The 24,301-nt window shown below is 42.3% G+C and overlaps 1 protein-coding gene across 1 annotated transcript in view; it reads left to right on the top strand.

Moving 5' to 3' along the window:
- Window positions 1-2,370: 2,370 nt before the first annotated feature.
- The window catches only part of nat10 (N-acetyltransferase 10), a 46,059-nt gene continuing 24,128 nt past the window's right edge, over window positions 2,371-24,301 (top strand). Inside the window, exons 1-14 of the mRNA XM_029697299.1 lie at window positions 2,371-2,532; window positions 2,767-2,888; window positions 2,986-3,077; window positions 13,039-13,210; window positions 13,342-13,464; window positions 15,499-15,560; window positions 18,062-18,176; window positions 18,356-18,463; window positions 18,725-18,858; window positions 19,068-19,161; window positions 19,273-19,508; window positions 19,606-19,730; window positions 20,004-20,154; window positions 20,338-20,434. Coding sequence (XP_029553159.1) covers window positions 2,775-2,888; window positions 2,986-3,077; window positions 13,039-13,210; window positions 13,342-13,464; window positions 15,499-15,560; window positions 18,062-18,176; window positions 18,356-18,463; window positions 18,725-18,858; window positions 19,068-19,161; window positions 19,273-19,508; window positions 19,606-19,730; window positions 20,004-20,154; window positions 20,338-20,434 — 1,623 coding nt within the window. The 5' untranslated portion in view covers window positions 2,371-2,532; window positions 2,767-2,774. The remainder of the gene's footprint in view (window positions 2,533-2,766; window positions 2,889-2,985; window positions 3,078-13,038; window positions 13,211-13,341; window positions 13,465-15,498; window positions 15,561-18,061; window positions 18,177-18,355; window positions 18,464-18,724; window positions 18,859-19,067; window positions 19,162-19,272; window positions 19,509-19,605; window positions 19,731-20,003; window positions 20,155-20,337; window positions 20,435-24,301) is intronic.

The following is a 24,301-nucleotide window of genomic DNA, read 5'->3' as shown; positions in this document are numbered from 1 at the left end:
GGAGTTATAAAAGTTGGGTGCATTTTGGCCCATTCCTCCTGACAGAGCTGGTGTAACTGAGTCAGGTTTGTAGGCCTTCTTGCTCAAACACGCTTTTTCAGTTCTACCCACACATTTTCTATAGGATTGAGGTTAGGTCTTTGTGATGGCCACTCCAATACCTTGAGATGGCTGTGCATATTCATGCCATGAAGCTAGTAGCATAGTATCTCTCCATTGAAAACAGTTGGTTGACGTCAACAACCCTCATTGCAAATTCAAAGTAGATTGCAAAAATGTCCAGAATTCTATTTCCAAAATTAGATATCCATAGTGAATAAAAAAAAAGAACATCTTCCTGAATCATTAATGAGTGAATACGATTGAACTAGAATTTTTAATATATACTGCTCAAAAAAATAAAGGGAACACTAAAATAACACATCCTAGATCTGAATGAATGAAATAATCTTATTAAATACTTTTTTCTTTACATAGTTGAATGTGCTGACAACAAAATCACACAAAAATAATCAATGGAAATCCAATTTATCAACCCATGGAGGTCTGGATTTGGAGTCACTCTCAAAATTAAAGTGGAAAACCACACTACAAGCTGATCCAACTTTGATGTAATGTCCTTAAAACAAGTCAAAATGAGGCTCAGTAGTGTGTGTGGCCTCCACGTGCCTGTATGACCTCCCTACAACGCCTGGGCATGCTCCTGATGAGGTGGCGGATGGTCTCCTGAGGGATCTCCTCCCAGACCTGGACTAAAGCATCCGCCAACTCCTGGACAGTCTGTGGTGCAATGTGGCGTTGGTGGATGGAGCGAGACATGATGTCCCAGATGTGCTCAATTGGATTCAGGTCTGGGAACGGGCGGGCCAGTCCATAGCATCAATGCCTTCCTCTTGCAGGAACTACTGACACACTCCAGCCACATGAGGTCTAGCATTGTCTTGCATTAAAAGGAACCCAGGGCCAACCGCACCAGCATATGGTCTCACAAGGGGTCTGAGGATCTCATCTCGGTACCTAATGGCAGTCAGGCTACCTCTGGCGAGCACATGGAGGGCTGTGCGGCCCCCCAAAGAAATGCCACCCCACACCATGACTGACCCACCGCCAAACCGGTCATGCTGGAGGATGTTGCAGGCAGCAGAACGTTCTCCACGGCGTCTCCAGACTCAGTGTGAACCTGCTTTCATCTGTGAAGAGCACAGAGCGCCAGTGGCGAATTTGCCAATCTTGGTGTTCTCTGGCAAATGCCAAACGTCCTGCACGGTGTTGGGCTGTAAGCACAACCCCCACCTGTGGACGTCGGGCCCTCATACCACCCGCATGGAGTCTGTTTCTGACCGTTTGAGCAGACACATGCACATTTGTGGCCTGCTGGAGGTCATTTTGCAGGGCTCTGGCAGTGCTCCTCCTGCTCCTCCTTGCACAAAGGCGGAGGTAGCGGTCCTGCTGCTGGGTTGTTGCCCTCCTAAGGCCTCCTCCACGTCTCCTGATGTACTGGCCTGTCTCCTGGTAGCGCTTCCATGCTCTGGACACTACGCTGACAGACACAGCAAACCTTCTTGCCACAGCTCGCATTGATGTGCCATCCTGGATGAGCTCCGTCTCATGCTACCACTAGAGTGAAAGCACCGCCAGCATTCAAAAGTGACCAAAACATCAGCCAGGAAGCATAGGAACTGAGAAGTGGTCTGTGGTCCCCACCTGCAGAACCACTCCTTTATTGGGGGTGTCTTGCTAATTGCCTAAAATGTCCACCTGTTGTCTATTCCATTTGCACAACAGCATGTGAAATTTATTGTCAATCAGTGTTGCTTCCTAAGTGGACAGTTTGATTTCACAGAAGTGTGATTGACTTGGAGTTACATTGTGTTGTTTAAGTGTTCCCTTTATTTTTTGGAGCAGTGTATATTTTTTTATGTTATATTTTTTGTACGTATTTTGTAATTTCTTGTTTATACATTTTTTTATTTTATTTTTATTTAACGAGGCAAGTCATTTAAGAACAAATTCTTATTTACAATGACGGCCTACTGTTAGACATGTTTGATGTAGGGATGTAAGTTGATAATTGTGTATAATTAAACAATTGATTGCAATAATGAAATGCATCCACCAAGCGGGAAAGGCGGTAGCGAGACAGCCCGTCGGTCCGCTAGAGGATAGAGGTGTATTTGTCAGTATATCCATAATCTTTGGTATTGTACTATCATGAACATATTTAGAAATATCAGTCATATGTATATATTCACGCGTTTCTTCACCTCATTGCTTGCGAGTAAGTTTTGTTTATTTCAAGTTTGTTAACATTTTACCTTCAGGCATTTGGTTAGACTGCTCGTGAACTTTTGTCGCATAGTTCTGACGTCATATCAGGGTCCTTCAGAACCGCCGTCCCCACGTGAGTTTATCGGATTGATGGCAGCATGTAAACTAAACTAAACTAACTGCTTCCAGAGTTTTGTCGTATTTTCATCTACATTCATTCGTTTTATCCGGATTAAACACTAGTGGGTTTACTAACTACGTCAGGTAAGAACGATATCTTAAACCAGAGAGTTGTATACCTGCTAGCTAGAAAAATAAATCATAACATAAATAATCTGTAGGATTTAAGGGATGTGATCAGCTAATTGAAGAACTACTGTTGTGCCGCTGCCATGTTGTACCCATATGCCCATTGACAAAACTGTCTAGCTTTACATCATAAATAGTCCCCTTGCATAACACCCTTACTGGAGCAGCCTTACTCCTTTTCACCCTCAGGGACCACCATGGCAACATTTCGGAAGAAGATAGACAACAGGATCCGTGTCCAGATAGATAATGGCGTTTCCGAGCAACACCGCACCATGTTCGTGGTGGTCGGGGACCATGGCAGAGACCAGGTAAAAATGTCTACTTTAACATGTACATGATTAAGACATTGATATCAGCCCAAAATTTTTCTCATCTGTAATCCATGTTCAATTTAACTTCATCCAGGTTGTCATCCTGCACCACATGCTGTCCAAAGCCGCAGTCAGAGCCAGACCATCTGTCCTCTGGTGCTATAAGAAAGAGCTGGGCTTCAGCAGGTAAATAATACCCTACACGATGCCTTGAGTTATGTTTACTTGTCTTTTTAAGGATTATTAGCCTCGTCCCCGATCGTATCATGCTCTATTTAGGCTATAAGACACAAGGCAGTGCTGTGTCATTAATTAGTGTTGCTACTTTGATACTCGAGCTTCGAGGCATGCAGCTAACTTCGACGCAGTGTATCACATCAGAAGTACGTCGATGCTTCGTATGATCACATGCATTTTCAACCCGTGTGTCTATGGAACGCTGTTTGGGTCTTTGCATGTCAAAAAAAGATACACGTCAAATAACACTATTTGACGCGTTAACACAGTTCTATTATATAATGTTGTGTTCTGAATTTGCACGTGCAGGCCATGCGCCATCAGTAACACTGTCAAAGCTGGACGAACAATGTCTGCAAACACCGGCCACGAACTATGTGTTTACAATCCCACCTTGGTAATAAGTAATTTGTTCGACCACAACTTCTGGGGTAGCTAGCTTTGTCTTGGCACCTAGCCAGCACCAATACAACCAGCCTGAAAAGAATGACCAGTAGAAACTGCAGTCATTTTCATTATTCTTAGCAGTGATTTAGGAATCATTGTAAGTATTAGCTAGGTAGCCACTTGTTGTTCACCTCTTGAAATTGAACTTCAGCTCATGAAAATAAATAGTTAGCCTGCTACTTAACCCTGTTGCCCAATAAGATAGCCTCATCTGGCTTGTGATGCTTGACCGGACCAGGTTTGGGGCGGCAGGTAGGATAGTGGTTGGAGCGTTGGGCCAGTAACAGAAAGGTTGCTGCATCGAATCTCCGAGCTGACAAGGTAAAAATCTTTATTTCTGCTCCTGAACAAGGCAGTTAACCCACTGTTCCCGGTAGGCCATCATTGTAAATAAGAATTTGTTAAATAAGTTAAATAAACGATAAATAAAAATGTGTTGTAATACATATAAGGATTAGGCACAATAGTGGAATTTGCATAATTTTCGAAGTGATCCAGAAGGTAACAATTGGTGGAATCATGCCATATTTAGACTCGATAATGTTAAACAAGGTTGAAATGTAAAGCAATGCATTGGGGAACACCCACAGAACACAACTGTGAAGAGTTTACGCAAATATTAGCGCTGTAGCTCTTATCGTGGGACTGTGATTCTGTGAAATCACCTCCCCAGTCAGCCTATTGTGTGTATTGACATTCATATTGTACTGTACAGCTTTAGCTAAGGATTGGGTATCAGTCTACTCAATAACCAAGACATTTTTCCCCAATGTCCTCAGAGTTATCAGACTCCAAAACATCCACGCAGTATTGTTTTCCTCGGGAACAGTGTTCAATACACATAGGTTGACAATAAATGTGGCTCAATTCAGTTGTTTCAGAGTCCCGTAATAAGAGCGACAATGTTATTGTTTTCTGGGTGTCACTGAGAAGACTGATACCCCATGTCATTGATCCACAATCCATAGGTAAGGCTGTACAGTGAAATAAAAATAAGTATGCCCCAATGCAATTCTAAAGTATAATACATCCAGTGTGATTTCAACAGATTTGTCTTTTGATTTATATAACAATATTCCAACCTCGTTTAGCACGATCTATTCAATTATGGCATAATTCTACTATTTGTATTCATTTGCATTGCTGGTCAATGACATACTTTTATTTTGAAGGCTAACCACAAAGTCCACAAAGTGCTTAATCCCTATTTTGGCTAGCTTCACAACACATGAATTTAAAATGATTTGAAATTATTGATATGAATCGGCTCATGAACATATGAACTTTGCAATTATCAAGGGATAGGTTAAATGAAGGCTAAGTCTGGCATAAGCTTATTACCACATTTTACAATAACTCTGTTCCGTGGTCCGTATAGGCCCTCAATCGTGACACTGCTGCCCAGTCGAAGCGCTTGTGATCACCATGCGCCTTCGGAAAAGCACCCCCCCCCCCATGCTCTTCTGGAGGCATGCAGCCACAGGCCAACATTAGGGTATAATGACTATTTGCCTACTAGCCAAATAAAGTGCAGAACATGCAACTCATCATTCCAACATATTCTTACATTTAATTAATCCTTCATTCAGTTCAGTCAGTATGTCATCCATTCAGTCATTTGTCTGCGTTGCAGTAGGAACTAAATCAAAGACAATAGGACAGTCTAATAAAAATAATAATAATGTGCGATTCAAAATTATCGAGCTTCTCCAATGTTCTTTAGCCTATGACTTTAAAAATGAAATGTATAATTTAGGCCTATCCAAATAAAAAAACAGCTTGTAGGCTATCATTTTGGGTACTGGTGTCTTACGGAATAATTTTGTAAGTCTATTTATTTGTGTTTGAAACTTTTTATTATAGGCCTCCTCCTCGCTCATAGGCCTCAAAATACATTTGAATCAAAATAGTTGGCTGATAGGGAAAACAGATCTGGCAATAAGAATAGGATATAGATAGTCTTGACCGTTTGGTACCCCTTGGCTATTTGGCTCAGGACCGGTTATAGCCAAGACTTTATCAATATTTAGTTTTGTCTCATTTATGGATATGGCCTCTGCGTGATGGGGTTGTGCAACGCAAATGGCTAAAACAAGCCTACATACAGAGTAGAATTAGCAAATACAAAAGTCAAAATGCCTAATATAAGGCCAACAGTCCGTGCTCCCAAATGGTGGGAAAGTGTGATTAATTAAGTTACATGATCACCACATTAGCCCCGTGTGGCTATACAAATAAATTATGCAATTATATGGCCATTAAATAACTCAACAGCATGGCATATTTAGATAGCCTAAATCATATTTACTTACTCTGCTATCTATTTTGCAGCTCAGGCGGTTATTCTAGACAAGGCTCTTCTGTGTCTTTTATAATAGCATTCTCACACAAGTCATTTGCCTTGGGCCCTATCTTGGCAGCTATTTGGCTTCATAGTGGTGACCAGTGCTCTGGTGTTGTGCCTGCTGACTTGAAGCGCTCCTAATTGGTATCGTGGTTGTGTAGCCGGCAGGAGCTACGCATCAATTGTTTCCCTCAAAAAAAAATTTGAGTAGGATAGCAGCCTACACAAGAAATAACTAATATTGATGACCATCTAGATGTCACCATTACTTACTTAGATACATACAGTCTACTACTCAATGAGGAGGGCGTAAACGGCAACAACACCGGGACACAGTGCCCTTCACTCCCGCTTGACAAGCACTACTGTCCGGCAATGATGTGGGAAGTAGTTACCTAGTAGCCAATATCAGTGACAGTCTCAGTAAGCACACGCATGCAACAGTACACCCATCCTCATCAATACTTTAATCAAAAATACACAATCGGCGGTTTTTTATAACTGAAAATTCGAGAAGTATTTGTTGTGAAATACGACTCAGACTTATCCTCTGGCTTAAAAACAGAAGTCCAAACTCTTGCGTTACATTTAGCTCAATTCAACACAGCTCAATCAACCTTCTAACCACAGAGTTTCTAACCCATACTCTTGCCTTTGGTCAAATTTATAGCACAGCGATGTCGACACAACCATTCCCTTCGACACGCCCACTACTTTCCTTTCGACAAGCCCACTCGCCTATACTCCGGTCGCTATCTTGGGATGCAGCTACCCCCTTCTCCCGTGTGTTGCAAAATGCGACATCCCACTGATTTCGCTGTGGTTCCGGAGCTTTTCTTCGATTTAAGCTGCTTTCAAACACCGACCTCTACTGGTAGCTTAGCAGGTAGAGTTGGTAACAATGAAACGTTCAGGGGTATGAGGTCGAATCCTATTTAAGGCACACTATTTTGAATACAGTTATGTGAAACCACACCTTCTGCACTGCTGTTCAAATAAATAGTTTGATTTAATATAGTATAAGCTTCTGCATTCAAAATAACGCCGTAGATTCAGTTTTTGAACGATAGGCACTGATAATCACATGTTGCTATTTATTGCTGACCAGTAGATGTCATTAATGTGCATTGTAAACTAGTGACGCACCGATATTTTCCTTGCCAAAAAAAACGATGCCGATATTGAATTTTTGCGGCCTTTTAAGCATTCTAGTACAGTTAAATAGTTACACACACACAGATACACATGGACGCAGCGGTCTAAGGCACTGTATCTCAGTGCAAGAAATGTAAAAACAGTCCCTGGTTCGAATCCAGGCTGTATCACATCCGGCTGTGATTGGGAGTCCCATAGGGTGGCGCACAATTGGCCCAGCGTCATCCGGGCCATCATTGTAAATAAGAATTTGTTCTTAACCGACGTGCTTAGTTAAATAAAGGTTACACACACACACCACACTGACCAAAAAGTTATTTTGTTGGCATTTACGTATGTCCCCATTACCAGTAAAACATAATCAAAACCTATTTCTTTCACTTACTTGCTGTGCTCTTTCATTGTTCATTTGTTCAGCCGTTTCATTCTCAACCAGGATTGACAACAATATTTGACATCAAATAAGCTTGTTGACCAATCAGGGCCTGAATATGACTGCACGTCACATAATTTAACGTGTTCATTATTTTTTAGCGTAGTTATTACACTATCACTCGTATTTCGTATGTCGCAACGATTCATCAATACGTATGCTATGATGCTGTAAAGTTGTCACGCGCACCTACAGTGCTGGTCATTAAAAAAAAAGCTAGCTGGCTCATGGATGCAAACAATGTTCTTCCCCAAAAACATAGCAAAACGACAATCTGTTTCAGTAGCTATAGTTAGCTAGCTAGCTAACTATATAGCTAGGTGTCATCTAAAATAACCCAAATTTATAAGACGATTCTTATTTGATTAATGGTGGTCGGACCCATCTGTGAAGCTAGCCACAATAAGGATTAGCCACAATAGTGGAATTTGCGGTTAGCCTTAAAAATAAAATTATGGTATAATTCTATTTGTATTAATTTGCATCACTGTTAGTGACATACTTTTATTTGGAAGGAAACCGCAAATTCCACTATTGTGGCTAGAGGTTGACCAATTAATCTGAATGGCTGATTTAATTAGGGCCGATTTTCAAGTTTTTATAACAATTGGTAATCAATATTTTTGGATGTCGATTTTTTTATTATTTTTTTAAACATTTTTTTATTTTACACCTTTATTTAACTAGGCAAGTTAGATTAAAAACACATTCTTATTTTCAATGATGGCCTAGGAACGGGGGTTAACTGCCTTGTTCAGGGGCAGAACAGCTTTTTACCTTGTCACCTCGGGGATTCGTTTTTGCAACCTTCCGGTTACTAGTCCAACGCTCTAACCACCTGCCTTACATTGCACTCCACGAGGAGCCTGCGTGGCAGGCTGACTACCTGTTATGCGAGGGCAGCAAGAAGCCAAGGTAAGTTGCTAGCTAGCATTAAACTTATCTTATTAACTTCTTGGGGCTATGTGGGACGCTAGCGTGCCACCCGTGGCGCACCCTATCAACAGCAGGTGCATTTCAAGAGCGGCAAATTTGAAACCAAATAAATGTCAAAATTCAAATTTTTCAAACATACAACTATCTTACACCCTTTGAAAGATAAACATCTCCTTAATCTAACCACGTTGTCCGATTTCAAAAAGGTTTTACGGCGAAAGCATAAAGTTAGATTATATTAGGAGAGTACATTGACAATAGCTGTGTGTAATGTATTGTCAATTCAAAGACAGGCGTCACCAAAACCATAAAATCAGCTAAAATTATGCACTAACCTTTTACAATCTCCATCAGATGACACTCCTAGGACATTATGTTAGACAATGCATGCATTTTTAGTTCTATCAAGTTCATATTTATATCCAAAAACAGCGTTTTACTATGGCGTTGATGTTCAGGAAATCGTTTCCCTCCAATAACCGGCAGTCAAGTCATCACAACAAAATAATTAATTAATATTAGAAAACATTGGTAAAATATTATATTGTCATTCAAAGAATTATAGATTTACATCTCTTGAACGCAATCGACTTGCCAGATTTAAAAATAACCTTACTGGGAAATCACACTTTGCAATAATCTGAGCACTGCGCCCAGAAAAATACGCTTTGCGATAGACTAACCGCCATGTTGGAGAGATCTAAAATCGAAAATACTATGTAAATAATCCATTACCTTTGATTCTCTTCATCAGATGTCACTTCCAGGAATCCCAGGTCCATAACGAATGTAGTTTTGTTCGAAAAAGCTCATCATTTATGTCCAAAAAGCTCCGTGTTGTTAGCACATGATCTAAGCCAGCCGGACTTCACTTCATGAACGAGGGGAAAAAATATATTTACGTTCGTTCAAACATGTCAAACGTTGTATAGCATAAATCATTAGTGCCTTTTTTAACCAGAACATTAATAAAATTCAAGGCGGACGATTGCGTTCTCTTTTTAAAACGTATTGGAACGAGAGTACCCAACATGAACTTGCGCGCCAGGTGTCTAATGGGCCATCACCGTTCCAAGGCTCTTGTTCGGTCAGATCTCACAGTAGAAGACTCAAAACACTTTGTAAAGGCTGGTGACATCTAGTGGAAGCAATAGGAAGTGCCAAAACATTAATCAGCCCCTGTGTGTTTCAATGGCATAGGCTTAAAGGCAATTCAACACATCAGGTATCCACTTCCTGTCAGAATCTGTCTCAGGGTTTTGCCTGCCAAATGAGTTCTGTTATACTCACAGACACCATTCAAACAGTTTTAGAAACATATATAATAAGTATATGCATATTCTAGTTACTGGGTAAGATAAGTAACCAGATTAAATCGGGTAAGTTTTTTTTATCCAGCCGTGAAAATACTGCCCCCTAGCCCTAACAGGTTAAAAAACTATCAATCTTAACATTGCATATAATCAGCGTTGCATATAATCGATGCGGTGACTGTTAATTTCTCATCGAATCACAGCTTACTTCGACAAACGGGGGATGATTTAACAAGCGCATTTGCGAAAAAAGCACTGTCGTTGCACCAATGTAAACATCAATGCCTTTCTTTAAAATCAATACACAAGTATATATTTTTAAACCTGCATATTTAGTTAATATTGCCTGCTAACATGCATTTCTTATTACTATGGATGTGACGTTGTGTTACTTCTCTTGCATTCCGTGCAAGCAGTCAGGGTATATACAGCAGTTTGGGCTGCCTGGCTCATTGCGAACTGTGTGAAGTCCAATTATTCCTAACAAAGGCTGTAATTAATTTGCCAGAATTGTACATAATTATGAGATAACATTGAAGGTTGTGCAATGTAACAGGAATATTTAGACTTAGGGACGCCACCCGTTAGATAAAATACGGAACGGTTCCGTATTTCACTGAAATAATAAACGTTTCGTTTTCGAAATGATAGTTTCCGGATTCGACCATATTAATGACCTAAGGCTCGTATTTCTCTGTGTTATGTTATAATTAAGTCTATTATTTGATAGAGCAGTCTGACTGAGCGATGGTAGGCAGCAGCAGGCTCGTAAGCATTCCTTCAAACAGCACCTTCATGCGTTTGCCAGCAGCTCTTCGCAATTCTTCAAGCATTGCGCTGTTTATGACTTCAACCCCCGAGATTAGGCTGGTGTAACCGATGTGAAATGGCTAGCTAGTTAGCGGGGTGCGCGCTAATAGCGTTTCAAACGTCACTAGCTCTGAGACTTGGGAGTGGTTGTTCCCCTTGCTCTACATGGGTAACGCTGCTTCGAGGGTGGCTGTTGTCGATGTGTTTCTGGTTCGAGCCCAGGTAGGAGCGAGGAGAGGGACGGAACCTATACTGTTACACTGGCAATACTAAAGTGCCTATAAGAACATCCAATAGTCAAAGGTATATGAAATACAAATCGTAAAGAGAGAAATAGTCCTATAATTCTTATAGTAACTACAACCTAAACCTTACCTGGGAATATTGAAGGCTCATGTTAAAAGGAACCACCAGCTTTCATATGTTCTCATGTTCTGAGCAAGGAACTTAAACGTTAGCTTTTTTACATGGCACATATTGCACTTTACTTTCTTCTCCAACACTTTGTTTTTGCATTATTTAAACCAAATTGAACATGTTTCATTATTTATTTGAGGCCAAATTGATGTATTGATTAAGTTAAAATAAGTGTTCATTCAGTATTGTTGTAATTGTCATGATTACAAATAAATAAATCGGCAGATTTAATCGGCAGCGGCTTTTTTTTTGGTCCTCCGATAATCGGTATCCGCGTTGAAAAATCATAATCGGTCGGCCTCTGATAGAAATGCAACATGAGCTCATGAAGTGTTTGATTAGATTTTCCATTACATTTGCATTGATGTCAAAGTGATTAGAGGGACAATAGAGTGCTGAGTACCAGGCAGTTAGCTAGTTTTGTAGGCACCTAATGACCATCAGTAGCATCAGAGCTTGGAGAAACCTAATTACCGTGACTAAACGGTCATGTGAAATTTGACTGCCTTCGTGACTTGTGACCGGCGGTGTGGCGGTAATACTGTCACCGTAACAGCCCTAGCTGTAACGTAACAAAATGTGGAAGAAGTTAAGGATTCTGAATACTTTCCGAATACTTTCCGTAGCTTATATTCAACACTGTCCAAAAATGCTTACAAAAATGCAATGCCCTCATTGCGTTTTATTTAAGACAAGTTGGCATATTTCACATACCAATTTTGCTGGTGTAATAAGGCTAAGTTAAATAAATAGTAGTATGGGGAATAACACTAGTGTTCTTGCGGAGATGAGCACACTAGTAGCGTTCTTCCCCATCATTTTATTAATGTCAATATTTTTGCCCATTTGTTGCATGTTTTTTTCTTCTAATGACTTACATTAGCTATTGTGAAAGTCCAAATAAATTAAACAGAAAATCTCCTGAAGACAAGATGACAACCTAAATCTTCCCCTACACCAACCCAAATTGTCTTTCAAAGTATTGTCCCACGACTAGAATCAGTTCCAAACTTGGGTTCACAATCTGTTTGGGCAAAATAATGTTCCTAGTTAGACAAATCAGTTCACCCTTCCAAAGTTCCTCCTGAATGTGGCCTTTTCACTCTTACAGCCTAATAAACCTATTGCTAAATTGTCAATGTCCAAACGAGGTGAATAATGTATCCTATGGATCTGGGCTCATGCAAGTGGTGGATTAAATCACTAGTATCACATGCTGTGAAGTACACTGACGAAACAAAAGTAATAGGCCAGATTTACCAACAACGAAGAGACTGCCTACAGGGAGGAGGTGTGGGGCCAGGTAAATAACCTCTCCCTCAACGTCAGCAAAATAAAAAAGCTGATTGTGGACTTCGAGGAACCAGGCAACCTCGTCAACAGGGCTGCCTCAGACATTCAAAAAAGGCGTACACATCTCAGAGGAGCTGAAATGGTCAAACTACACGGACACCGTGGTGAAGAAGGCACGACAGTGACTCTTCAACCTCAGGAGGCTGAATAAATTTGGCCTGTCCCCGAGGGCCCTCAGTGTTCTACAGGAGCACCATCAAGAGCGTACTGTCGGGCTGCATTACAGCCTGGTACGGCAACTCCACCGCTGACCCCAAGGCACTACTACAGAGGGTGGTACACTCAGCCGAACGTACCATTGGGTTCACGTTGCCTGCCTTCCAGGACACCTACAACACAAGAAGATCATCAGGTACCTCTGCCCCCCCCAAGCCACAGTCTGTTCTCCCGCTTCCATCCCTCAGACGTAGAATTGCAGGCCCATATGCTCTGATTTCAAAATGATTTAGAGGCACAGCTGAGAATTTAACGTACTGAATATGAACTGGATTCATTAGAAAATAAAAGCAGTACTTGTTTCAATGCATGAGAAGTAAGAGGTGTGAGAAGGTCAATTGCGTGTGTCTTACGCCCAATGTGTGAGAGTTTGCAGCACTAATTGTCATGGCCAGATGGTACACGACCAGGCTAGAGAGGGAAGTCTTGCAGTAGGAATGTTTTTGAAGGGAGTTCATTCATTTTGCTCTTTCGTCTTTTAAACAGCAACCGGAAGAAGCGCATGCGTCAGCTCCAGAAGAAGATCAAGACGGGCACTCTGAACATTAAGCAAGACGACCCCTTTGAACTGTTTGTTGCTGCCACTAACATCCGCTACTGCTACTACAACGAGACACACAAGATTCTTGGAAACACTTACGGCATGTGCATCCTGCAGGTGAGACATGCTTGTTGTTGTTCTTCTTGTTGTCCTGGCTGTCAACACCCGACATCTAACAATCCTTGTGTTCAACTCTCCAGATTTGCACTGAACATTTTTGTTGTTGTCTCTCGTTCTCTCTCACACAGGACTTTGAGGCTCTCACTCCCAATCTCCTGGCTCGAACTGTGGAGACTGTGGAAGGAGGAGGGATCGTGGTAATTCTTCTCAGGACGGTCAACTCACTCAAGCAGCTGTACACAATGACTATGGTAAGGCCCCATAGATGTTTTCAGTGAACTGTGTACTCATGTATTCTTTAATCCTTGCTGGGTTAGAGCCAGTTTAAGACTACTGTTGTCTAAATATTGCTGTTTTACAGTGCATCTGGCAAGTATTCAGAACCCTTGACTTTTTCCTCATTTTGTTATGTTAGTCTTATTCTAAAATGGATGAAATAGTTTTTTCCCCCCCACATCAATCTACACACAATACCCCATAATGATAAACCTAAAGCAGGTTTGTAGACATTCTTCTAATTTATTACAAAATAAAAACTGAAATCACATTAAAATGTTTATTTAATTAGGCAAGTCAGTTATTAAGAACTAACTTGGGGCTCCCAAATGGCGCAGTGGTCTAAGGCACTGCATCTCAGTGCTTGAGGCGTCAATACAGACACCCTGGTTCCGCGCTGTATCACAACCGGCCGTGATTGGGAGTCCCATCGGGCAGCACGCAATTGGCCCAGCGTTGTACAGGTTTGGCCGGTGTAAATAAGAATTTGTTGAATGACTTGCCTAGTTAAATAAAATTAATCGTATTTACAATGACGGCCTACCAAATGCCTCCAGCGGGGGATGGGATTAAAAATAAAATCTAGGACCAAACTTACCACGACGAGAGACACCAGTACAGTACATAGAGACCTAAGACAACATAGCATGGCAGGAACACAACGTGACAACGAGGGTGGGGCCTAGGATCGACCCTCGGGGTACTCCCTTGGTGACAGGAAGTGGCTGAGACAGCAGGTGTTCTGACTTTATACACTGTATTCAGTACTTTGTTGAAGCACCTTTGGCAGCGATTAGACTCGGGTCTTCTTGGGTATGACGCTACAAGCTTGGCACACGTGTATTTGGGCAGTGTCTCCCATTCTTATTTGCAGATCCTCTCAAGCTCTGTCAGGTTGCACTGCTATTTTCAGGTCTCTCCAGAGACGTTAGATCGGGTTCAAGTCCAGGCTCTGGCTGGGCCACTCAAGGACATTCAGAGACTTGTCCCGAAGCCACTCCTGCGTTGTCTTGGCTATGTGCTTAGGGTCATTGTTCTATTTGAAGGTGAACCTTCGCCACAATCTGCGTTCTGGAGCAGGTTTTCATCAAGGATCTCTCTGTACTTTGCTCCGTTCATCTTTCCTTCAACTATGACTAGTCTCACAGTCCCTGCTGCTGAAAAACGTCCCCGCAGCATGATGATCCCACCACCATGCTTCACCTTAGGGATGGTGCCAGGTTTCCTCCAGACGTGACAATCTTGGTTTCATTAGACCAGAGAATCTTGTTTCTCAGTGTCGGAGCCCTTTAGGTGCCTGTTGGCAAACTCCAAGCGGGCTGTCATTTGCCTTTTACTGAGTAGTGGCTTCCGTCTGGCCACTCTACCATAATGGCCTGATTGGTGGAGTGCTACAGAGATGGTTTTCCTTCTGGACGGTTCTCCCATCTCCACAGAGGAATTCTGGAGCTCTGTCAGAGTGACCATCTGGTTCTTGGTCACCTCCCTGACCAAGGCCCTTCTCCCCCGATTGCTTAGTCTTGGTGGTTCCAAACTTCTTCCATTTAACAACGATAGAGGGACGTTCAATGCTGCAGAAATGTTTTTGTACCTATCCCCAGATGTCCCTCAACACAATCCTGTCTCGGAGCTCTACGGACAATTCCTTCGACCTCATGGCTTGGTTTTTGCTCGGACATGCACTGTCAACTGTGGGACCTTAGGTAGACAGGTGTGTATCTTTCCAAATCATGTCCAATGAATTGAATTTACAACAGGTGGACTCCAATGAAGTTGTAGAAACATCTCAAGGATGATCAATGGAAACAGGATGCACCTGAGCTCAATTTCGTCTCATAGCAAAGGGTTCAATTTTATAGATTTGCAAACGTTTCTAAAAACCTGGTTATTGTGTGTAGATTGAGAACAGAATTGAATCCATTTTAGAATAAGGCTGTAACGTTACAAAATGTCAAAGTCTAGTCTTAGTCTTTATCCTTTCCTGAATGCACTGTATGTTTCTTCCCCAGGATGTTCATTCTCGCTACAGGACCGAGGCCCATCAGGACGTGGTGGGAAGGTTCAATGAGAGGTCAGTGGTCTTCAAATACAATTTTACTGAGTTACAGTTCATATAAGGAAGTCAGTTAATTGAAATAAATAAATTAGGTCCTAATCTATGGATTTCACATAACTGGGAATACAGATATGCATCTGTCGCAGATACCCCAAAAAAGTAGGGTCCTCATGCATCGCAATCAGGCTGTTGATTGTGTCCTGTGACATGTTGTGCCACTCCTCTTCAATGGCTGTGCGACGTTACTGGATATTGGCGGGACCTGGAAGACACTGTCGTAAACATCGATCCAGAGCATGTCTGGTGAGTATGCAGGCCATGGAAGAACTGGGACTTTTTCAGCTTCCAGGAATTGTGTACAGATCCTTGTGACATGGGGCTGTGCGTAACGCTGAAGCATTAAATGATGGCGGCGGATGAATGGCATGACAATGGGCCTCAAGATCTCATCACGGTATCTCTGTGCTTTCAAAAATGCAATTGTGTTCGTTGTCTGTAGCTTATGCCTGCCCATAACAACCCTACCTCCACCATAGGGCACTCTGTTCACAACGTAAACATCAGCAAATTGCTCGCCCACACGATGCCATATACGCTGTCTTCCATCTACCCGGTACAGATGAAACCGGGATTCATCTGTGAAGAGCACACTTCTCCAGCGTGCCAGTGGCCACCAAAGTTAAGCATTTGCTCACTGTAGTCGACTACAATGTCGAACTGTAGTCAGGCCAAGACCCTAGTGAGGACCACGAGCAAGCAGATGAGCTTCCCTGAGATGGTTTCTGACAGTTTGTGCAGAAATTCTTAGGTTGTGCAAATACACAATTTAATCAGCTGTCCAGGTGTCTGGTCTCAGACGTCTCTGGTGAAGAAGCCGGGTTTGGAGGGCTTGGGCTGGTGTGGTCACATGGTCTACGGTTGTGAGGCCGGTTGGACGTACTGCCAAATTCTCTGAAATTACGTTGGAGGCGGCTAATAGTAGAGAAATGAACAGTCAATTCTCTGTCAACAGCTCTGGTGGACATTCCTGCAGTCAGCATGCCAATTGCACGGTCCTTTAAAACTTGACATCTGTGGCATTGTGTTGTGACAAAACTGCACATTTTAGTGGCCTTTCATTGTCCCCAGCACAAGATGCACTAGTGTAATGAGCATGCTGTTTAATCAGCTTCATGATATGTATGCCACACCTGTCAGGTGGATGGATTATCTTGGTAAAGGAGAAATGATCTGTCAACAAATTTGAGAGACACAAGCTTTTTGTGTGTATGGAACATTTCTGGCATCTTCTATTTCAGCTCATGAAACATGAGACCAACACTTTACATTTTGCGCTTTTTGTTTTTGTTCAGTGTAGTTTAAATATGGCCGCCCAATTACAACTCGAGGACTATTCAAACAAGGGCTTCCTTGTTCTTTTTAACCTCTCTAGGGTACGTGGGACGCTAGCGTCCCACCTGACCAACATCCAGGGAAATTGCAGAGCGCCAAATTCAAAAACAGAAATACTGATTATAAAAATTCAGAAAACATACAAGTATTATACATAGGTTTAAAGATGAACTTCTTTTGAATCCAACCACGGTGTCAGATTTCAAAAAGGCTTTACGGCGAAAGCATACCATGCGATTATTTGAGAACATAGCCCAGCAGACAAATCATTACAAACAATAACCAGCCAAGTAGAAGAGTTACAAGTCAGAAATAGAGAAAATTAATCACTTAACTTTGTTGATCTTCATATGGTTGCACTCAGAAGACATTAATTTACTCATTAAATGTTTTTGTTCGATAAAGTCTCTTTATATCCAAAACCTCCGTTTTTTTTGTTCGCGGTTTCTTTAGTAATCCACAGGCTCAAACGCAGTCACAACAGGCAGACAAAAAATCCAAATTGTATCCATAAAGTTCATAGAAACATGTCAAACGATGTTTATATTCAAACCTCAGGTTGTTTTTAGCCTAAATAATTGCTATTTCAACCGGACAATAACGTCGTCAATATAAAAGGTAAACAAGAAAGGCGTGCTCTCGGGATTGTGCATGAAAAGCTCTGTGACACTTTAGGGTCCAGTCATTCAGACTGGTCTTACTCCCTCATTTTTCAGAATACAAGCCTGAAACAATTTCTAAAGACTGTTGACATCTAGTGGAAGGCATTTTGAGTCCTAAGTCAATGGATACTGTAATGGCATTGAATAGAAAACTACAAAAATAAAAAAAAGTCCTACTTCCTGGATGGATTTTTCTCAGGTTTTCACCTGCCAAATCAATTCTGTTATACACACAGACATTATTTTAACAGTTTTGGAAACTTTAGAGTGTTTTCTATCCAAATCTACCAATTAGATGCATATCCTAGCTTCTGGGTCTGGGTAGCAGGCAGTTTACTTTGGACACGCGTTTCATCCGGAGGTGAAAATAGTGCCCCCTACCCTAGAGAAGTTAAATGACTGACAAGCCATATAACCCTTACTGATACCATATCCATGGTAACTAACTGCCCTCCCCTCCAGGTTCATCCTTTCTCTGTCGTCCTGTAAGACGTGCGTTGTCATTGACGACCAGCTCAACGTCCTGCCCATCTCCAGCCACATTGCCAACATCAAGCCTGTTCCTCCCAAGACTCAGGTAGGCACACAATCCCATGCTCCACAGCAATCCTGGGTCGTGTTGATTAGAGCACACTGTAGCAAGGTTCCTTCAGTTTGGTGCCTAGTGAACTTGACTTAAGCCAAAAACTCCATTCATTGACTTCTGGGTTATAACCTGACTGACCCTTTGACCAATCATTTGTCTCCTTCCTGCAGGAGGACAGTCTGTCGCCACGGGAACAGGAGCTGAATGAGTTAAAGGAGTCTCTACAGGACACGCAGCCTGTTGGTGTGCTGGTGGACAGCTGCAAGACCATGGACCAGGTCAGGACATACTCTCATATATAAATCAAGGGGATAGGATATTGTCTTACATCAGATAGTGTGAATCCATCTGCTCTGGATGAGACTGGCATCACATGATAATAGTAGTAACGCCACCTGTCAGAAGACAATTGGGTAAATGGGTGTAGGACAGCATTTATTGACTAGTTGATATCCAAGCTTTGCACCTCTCAGTGGAGATCCTGTTAGTCATAGTGTGTGTTTCTTAACTTATGGTTTGTTGCGGTCTCTCCCTCCAAGGCCAAGGCGGTGCTGAAGTTCATCGAGGCCATCTCAGAGAAGACCCTGCGGAGCACTGTGGCTCTGACTGCGGCTAGAGGCAGGGGCAAGTCTGCAGCACTGGGACTGGCTGTGGCTGGGGCTGTGGCATTTGGGTACGGTTTACTGCTGATTAACCTACCTCATCTCTCACACACAAACACTCATGAGTCTTTACACTTTTGGATTGATCTACGTAAGTGTGCTTGTCCCTATGTTGGAGGAGACGCATTTGCTAACAGTGATCTGTGTGGAGTCCCTTAACTCACACACTCCATACTGTGACATACTGCTGCTCATAGTGTCCTGTTGTCTTTCTCCACAGCTACTCCAACATCTTCATCACCTCCCCCAGCCCAGACAACCTGCACACTCTGTTTGAATTCATCTTCAAAGGCTTCGATGCCCTTCAATACCAGGTGACCCTTCTCTTTCTTTGTCTCTATAGTCTGTCTGTTTGTGAGTCAACTATATGTTAGACAATGGAAGCTTTATTAAATATATTCCTAACTTAAACATCCCATTCCCAGGAGCACCTGGACTATGAGATCATCCAGTCTCTGAACCCTGAGTTCAGCAAGGCTGTGGTTAGAGTCAACATCTTTAAGGAGCATAGACAGACTATTCAGTACATCCACCCAGCTGATTCAGTGAAGCTGGGTCAGGCTGAGCTGCTGGTGATAGATGAGGCTGCAGCCATCCCCCTTCCTCTGGTCAAGAAGCTGCTTGGACCATACCTGGTCTTCATGGCCTCCACCATCAACGGGTCAGTGGCGTGTGTGTATGTGATTCTGGACCCCCCCCGGTGCGCCATAGCACAAACTGTCTGTGTTCCTGATTTCCCCTTCTTTTTATCCCGAAAGGTATGAGGGCACAGGTCGTTCTCTCTCCCTGAAGTTGATCCAGCAGTTGAGGCAGCAGAGTTCAGAGAGCCAGCAGAGTCTGTCAGCAGAGAACAGGAGCACCAACACAGCCAGGCTAAATGCAGGTGACCAAGACACCCTTACTACATTTTATATGTACCTTTTAGTCATGTAGCAGACCCTAGTCTTATCCAGACTCGCACTCAATGCGTTCAACTACTGTAGGTAAAACCAACGATCACAATAATTGCTAATCAAGTTTTCTACAAAATAACTATCTGCAAAGTCAGTGCTAGTATTGAAAGACTAATGCGGTTGTAAGAAAGATTAACAAAAAATACGTTACATTGCATCTGTACCTGTAATGTGTTTTAATTATTGTGTTCCTCCTCTCTCAGCTCGCTCCCTCCAAGAGGTGTCCCTCCATGAGTCCATCCGTTATGCCATGGGAGACCCTGTAGAGAAGTGGCTCAACGAGCTGCTGTGTCTGGACTGTCTAAACATCCCCAGAGTCATCTCTGGCTGCCCCCTGCCACAGACCTGCGACCTGTATCCTTTCATGGTGCAATAGATAATGCTGTTCAGTAGTTATTTCTCAAGCTCCATTCCTCAGCTTTACAGGGCTGCTGTTTGGCTCTAAAACAAATTCAGTATTGTGGTCTTTAGTGGCACGCTATATGATTGTCTTAGTCGTTGCTGCTGCTCTTGTCATCCTTAACCTGTGTTGTACAGATACTATGTGAACAGAGACACACTGTTCTGCTACCACAAGGCATCTGAAGCCTTCCTACAGAGGCTCATGGCTCTCTATGTGGCTTCGCACTACAAGGTGAGCCTGAGCATTGCACACACTAGTAAAAAGTACACAAATACAAAGCATTGATCATCAGGATCATACCGCAGATCCAAAAAGTAACACCTCCCCACATCTCTATCTTAGATTATGGTAAGTAATATTAACAGAACATGCAAGTCGAGGATGCACTTTGAAGATATTAGGATAACTGTCCAAATGTTACTTTTCCTCTACAAACAAGACGAGTAACGTACAGCAAAATCACTAGCCTATGTCAATCTACTATCCCCCATAGTAGAGAAGTTGACCTATTGTATTGGTAAGCTTGTTGAGAAATAGCCTATTCCAAACAGACTCTGGGACAGTTGTGTGTGTGACGCTTAAAAGCAATGAGTGATGCAACAGATCAGAGTGTTTAGCTTAACATGTTGATAAACTACTATTTCTTCAAGGCAGTAGGCTACGCCCGAATGTGCGTTCTATAATGCATTTAGTGGGAAAACACTTGTCAGAAGCGCACCACACATGGGAGCGGTTTCATCTGACAGATGAAAATGTCTGTTAGATCTCCTCTTTCTACGTTTCTAATATGCAACAACTAGCATGGGTTGCTAATATGACTAGGATTGTGCCTTTGGATACTGGACAATTAAAGAACGTTTATATTAAATAATTGCCTCCATGGATATGGTCTGATTTTGGCTAGGCTACTTTGAAGGTAAGCCATGCCTCATATGTAGTAAAACGTTCACGTGTCAAACAATTAAGTATATGTTTTCAAAATGCATACTGCCTCCAGCTCATCCCTCACTACATATTCGGCGCCAAACCCACTGGCTCCAGGTCATCTATAAGTCTTTGCTAGGTAAAGCCCTGCCTTATCTCAGCTCACTGGTCACCATAGCAACACCCACCCGTAGCATGTGCTCCAGCAGGTATATTGCACTGGTCATCCCCAAAGCCAACACTTCCTTTGGCCGCCTTTCCTTCCAGTGTTCTGCTGCCAATGACTGGAACGAATTGCAAAAATCTCTGAAGCTGGAGTCTTATCTCCCTCTCTAACTTTAAGCATCAGCTGTCAGAGCAGCTTACCGATCACTGTACCTGTACACAGCCAATCTGTAAATAGTACACTCAACTACCTCATCCCTATAGTATTACTTACCCTTTTGCTCTTTTGCACCCAAGTATCTCTACTTGCACATCATCATCTGCACATCTATCACTCCAGTGTTAATGCTAAATTGTAATTATTTTCGCCTCTTGGGCCTATTTATTGCCTACCTCCCTACTCTTCTACATTTGCACACACTGTACATAAATACAAAAATCTTTATTTTATTTTGTGTGATTAACTGTACGTTTGTTTATTCCATGTGTAACTCTGTTTTGTTGCACTGCTTTGCTTTATCTTGGCCAGGTCGCAGTTGTAAATGAGAACTTGTTCTCAACTGGCTTACCTGGTAAAGTAAAGTAAAATAAATAAAAAAGTGGTGTGCTATGCGCTGATGATGCCTGCTTTCTGTTGCCTATGATTTTGCTATTTGAGATGCTGTAGCAGCAGCATTGCGCTCTCTGACAGCGCAAGGCTCTGTAGGTCTATGTATGCTGTACGCGTGTGATAAATAAGATACATAACAAATATACTGTTCAAGTTGGCCTATAAACTGATAAGCATGACCAGTCAAATATATTTCCATCAATGAATAGGCTAAAAGCACAATTTCACAATGGGATTTTTTGTTCTCCTGGGTAATTGGCCGGTGCCAATGTTATTTATAGCTGACCTGAATTGTAAATTTACAAAAAAGGAGTTGCCTGGTAATGTTCGTCTTTAAAATCTTGGAACGTTCTCAAACCATTTCTGTCCGTGATATCAGCAAAGGTGCAGATTCCACATTTGGCCATTGGGGGGGAGCAAAAGTCTGCATTATTGTGAAATAATGGAGTATGGGCAGGCCATTTTGATTCTGAAATACACTGTTTTAAAATATTGCACCAAATAGAGATTGTGTGTGCAATAATGGGTTCAAAGCATAGTTTACAGGATATATCAGTGAAGACCACCTCTCCCTGGAAATAGGAGACACCATATGTCTCTATATACAGTGGCTTGTGAAAGTATTCACCCCAGTGGCATTTTTCCTATTTTGTTGCCTTACAACCTGGAATTGAATATATATTTTTTTGTGGGGTTTGAATAATTTGATTTACACAACATGCCTATCACTTTGAAGATGCAAAATATTTTTTATTGTGAAACAAACAAGAAATAAGACAAAAAAACAGAACTTGAGTGTGCCTAACTATTCACCCCCCCCCCAAGTCAATACTTTGTAGAGCCACCTCTTGCAGTAATTACAGCTGCAAGTCTCTTGGGGTATGTCTCCATAAGCTTGGCACATCTAGCCACTGGGATTTTTGCCCATTCTTCAAGGCAAAACTGCTCCTTCAAGTTGGATGCTTTCTGCTGGTGTACAGCAATCTTTAAGTCATACCACAGATTCTCAATTGGACTGAGTTCTGGGCTTTGTCTGGGCCATTCCAACACGTTTACATGTTTAGCCTTAAACCACTGGAGTGTTGCTTTAGCAGTATGCTTAGGGTCATTGTCCTGCTGGAAGGAGAACCTCCGTCCCGGTCTCAAATCTCTGGAAGACTGAAACAGGTTTCCCTCAAGAAATACCCTGTATTTAGCGCCATCCGTCATTCCTTCAATTCTGACCAGTTTCCCAGTCCCTGCCAATGAAAAACATCCCCACAGCATGATGCTGCCACCACCATGCTTCACTGTGGGGATGAGGTTCTAGGGGTTATGAGAGGTGTTGTTTGTGCCAGACGTAGCGTTTTCCTTGATGGCAAAAAAAACTCAATTTTAGGCCCATCTCACCAGAGTACCTTCTTCCATATGTTTGGGGAGTCTCCCACATGCCTTTTGGTGAACACCAAGCATGTTTGCTTATTTTTTTTTTTCTTTAAGCAATGGCTTTTTTTCTGGCTACTCTTCCATAAAGCCCAGCTCTGTGGAGCTTAAAGAGCTTAAACCTTAAAGTGGTCCTATAGACAGATACTCCAATCTCCGCAGCGGAGCTTTGCAGCTCCTTCAGGGTCCTCTTTGGTCTCTTTGTTGCCTCTCTGATTAATGCCCTCCTTGCCTGGTCTGTGAGTGTTGGTGGGCGGCCCTCTCTTGGCAGGTTTGTTGTGGTGCCACATTCTTTCCATTTTTTTATAATCGATTTAATGGTGTTCCGTGGGATGTTCAGTTATGGATATTTTTTTATAACCCAACTCTGATCTGTACTTCTCCACAACTTTGTCCCTGACCTGTTTGGAGAGGTCCGAGCTCCTTGGTCTTCATGGTGCCGCTTGCTTGGTGGTGTTGCAGACTCTGGGGGGCCTTTCACATAAATACATATATATATATATATATATCTCAAAAAAATAAAGGGAACACTTAAACAACACATCCTAGATCTGAATGAATGAAATAATCTTATTAAATACTTTTTTCTTTACATAGTTGAATGTGCTGACAACAAAATCACACAAAAATAATCAATGGAAATCCAATTTATCAACCCATGGAGGTCTGGATTTGGAGTCATACTCAAAATTAAAGTGGAAAACCACACTACAGGCTGATCCAACTTTGTAATGTCCTTAAAACAAGTCAAAATGAGGCTCAGTAGTGTGTGTATGTGGCCTCCACGTGCCTGTATGACCTCCCTACAACGCCTGGGCATGCTCCTGATGAGGTGGCGGATGGTCTCCTGAGGGATCTCCTCCCAGACCTGGACTAAAGCATCCGTCAACTCCTGGACAGTCTGTGGTGCAACGTGGCGTTGGTGGATGGAGCGAGATATGTCCCAGAGTGCTCAATTGGATTCAGGTCTGGGGAAC

The sequence above is a fragment of the Salmo trutta genome, chromosome 17 (assembly GCF_901001165.1).
Source record: "Salmo trutta chromosome 17, fSalTru1.1, whole genome shotgun sequence".
NCBI classification, from domain to species: Eukaryota; Metazoa; Chordata; class Actinopteri; order Salmoniformes; family Salmonidae; genus Salmo; species Salmo trutta.
This window is presented reverse-complemented; position numbering and strand designations above follow the sequence as displayed.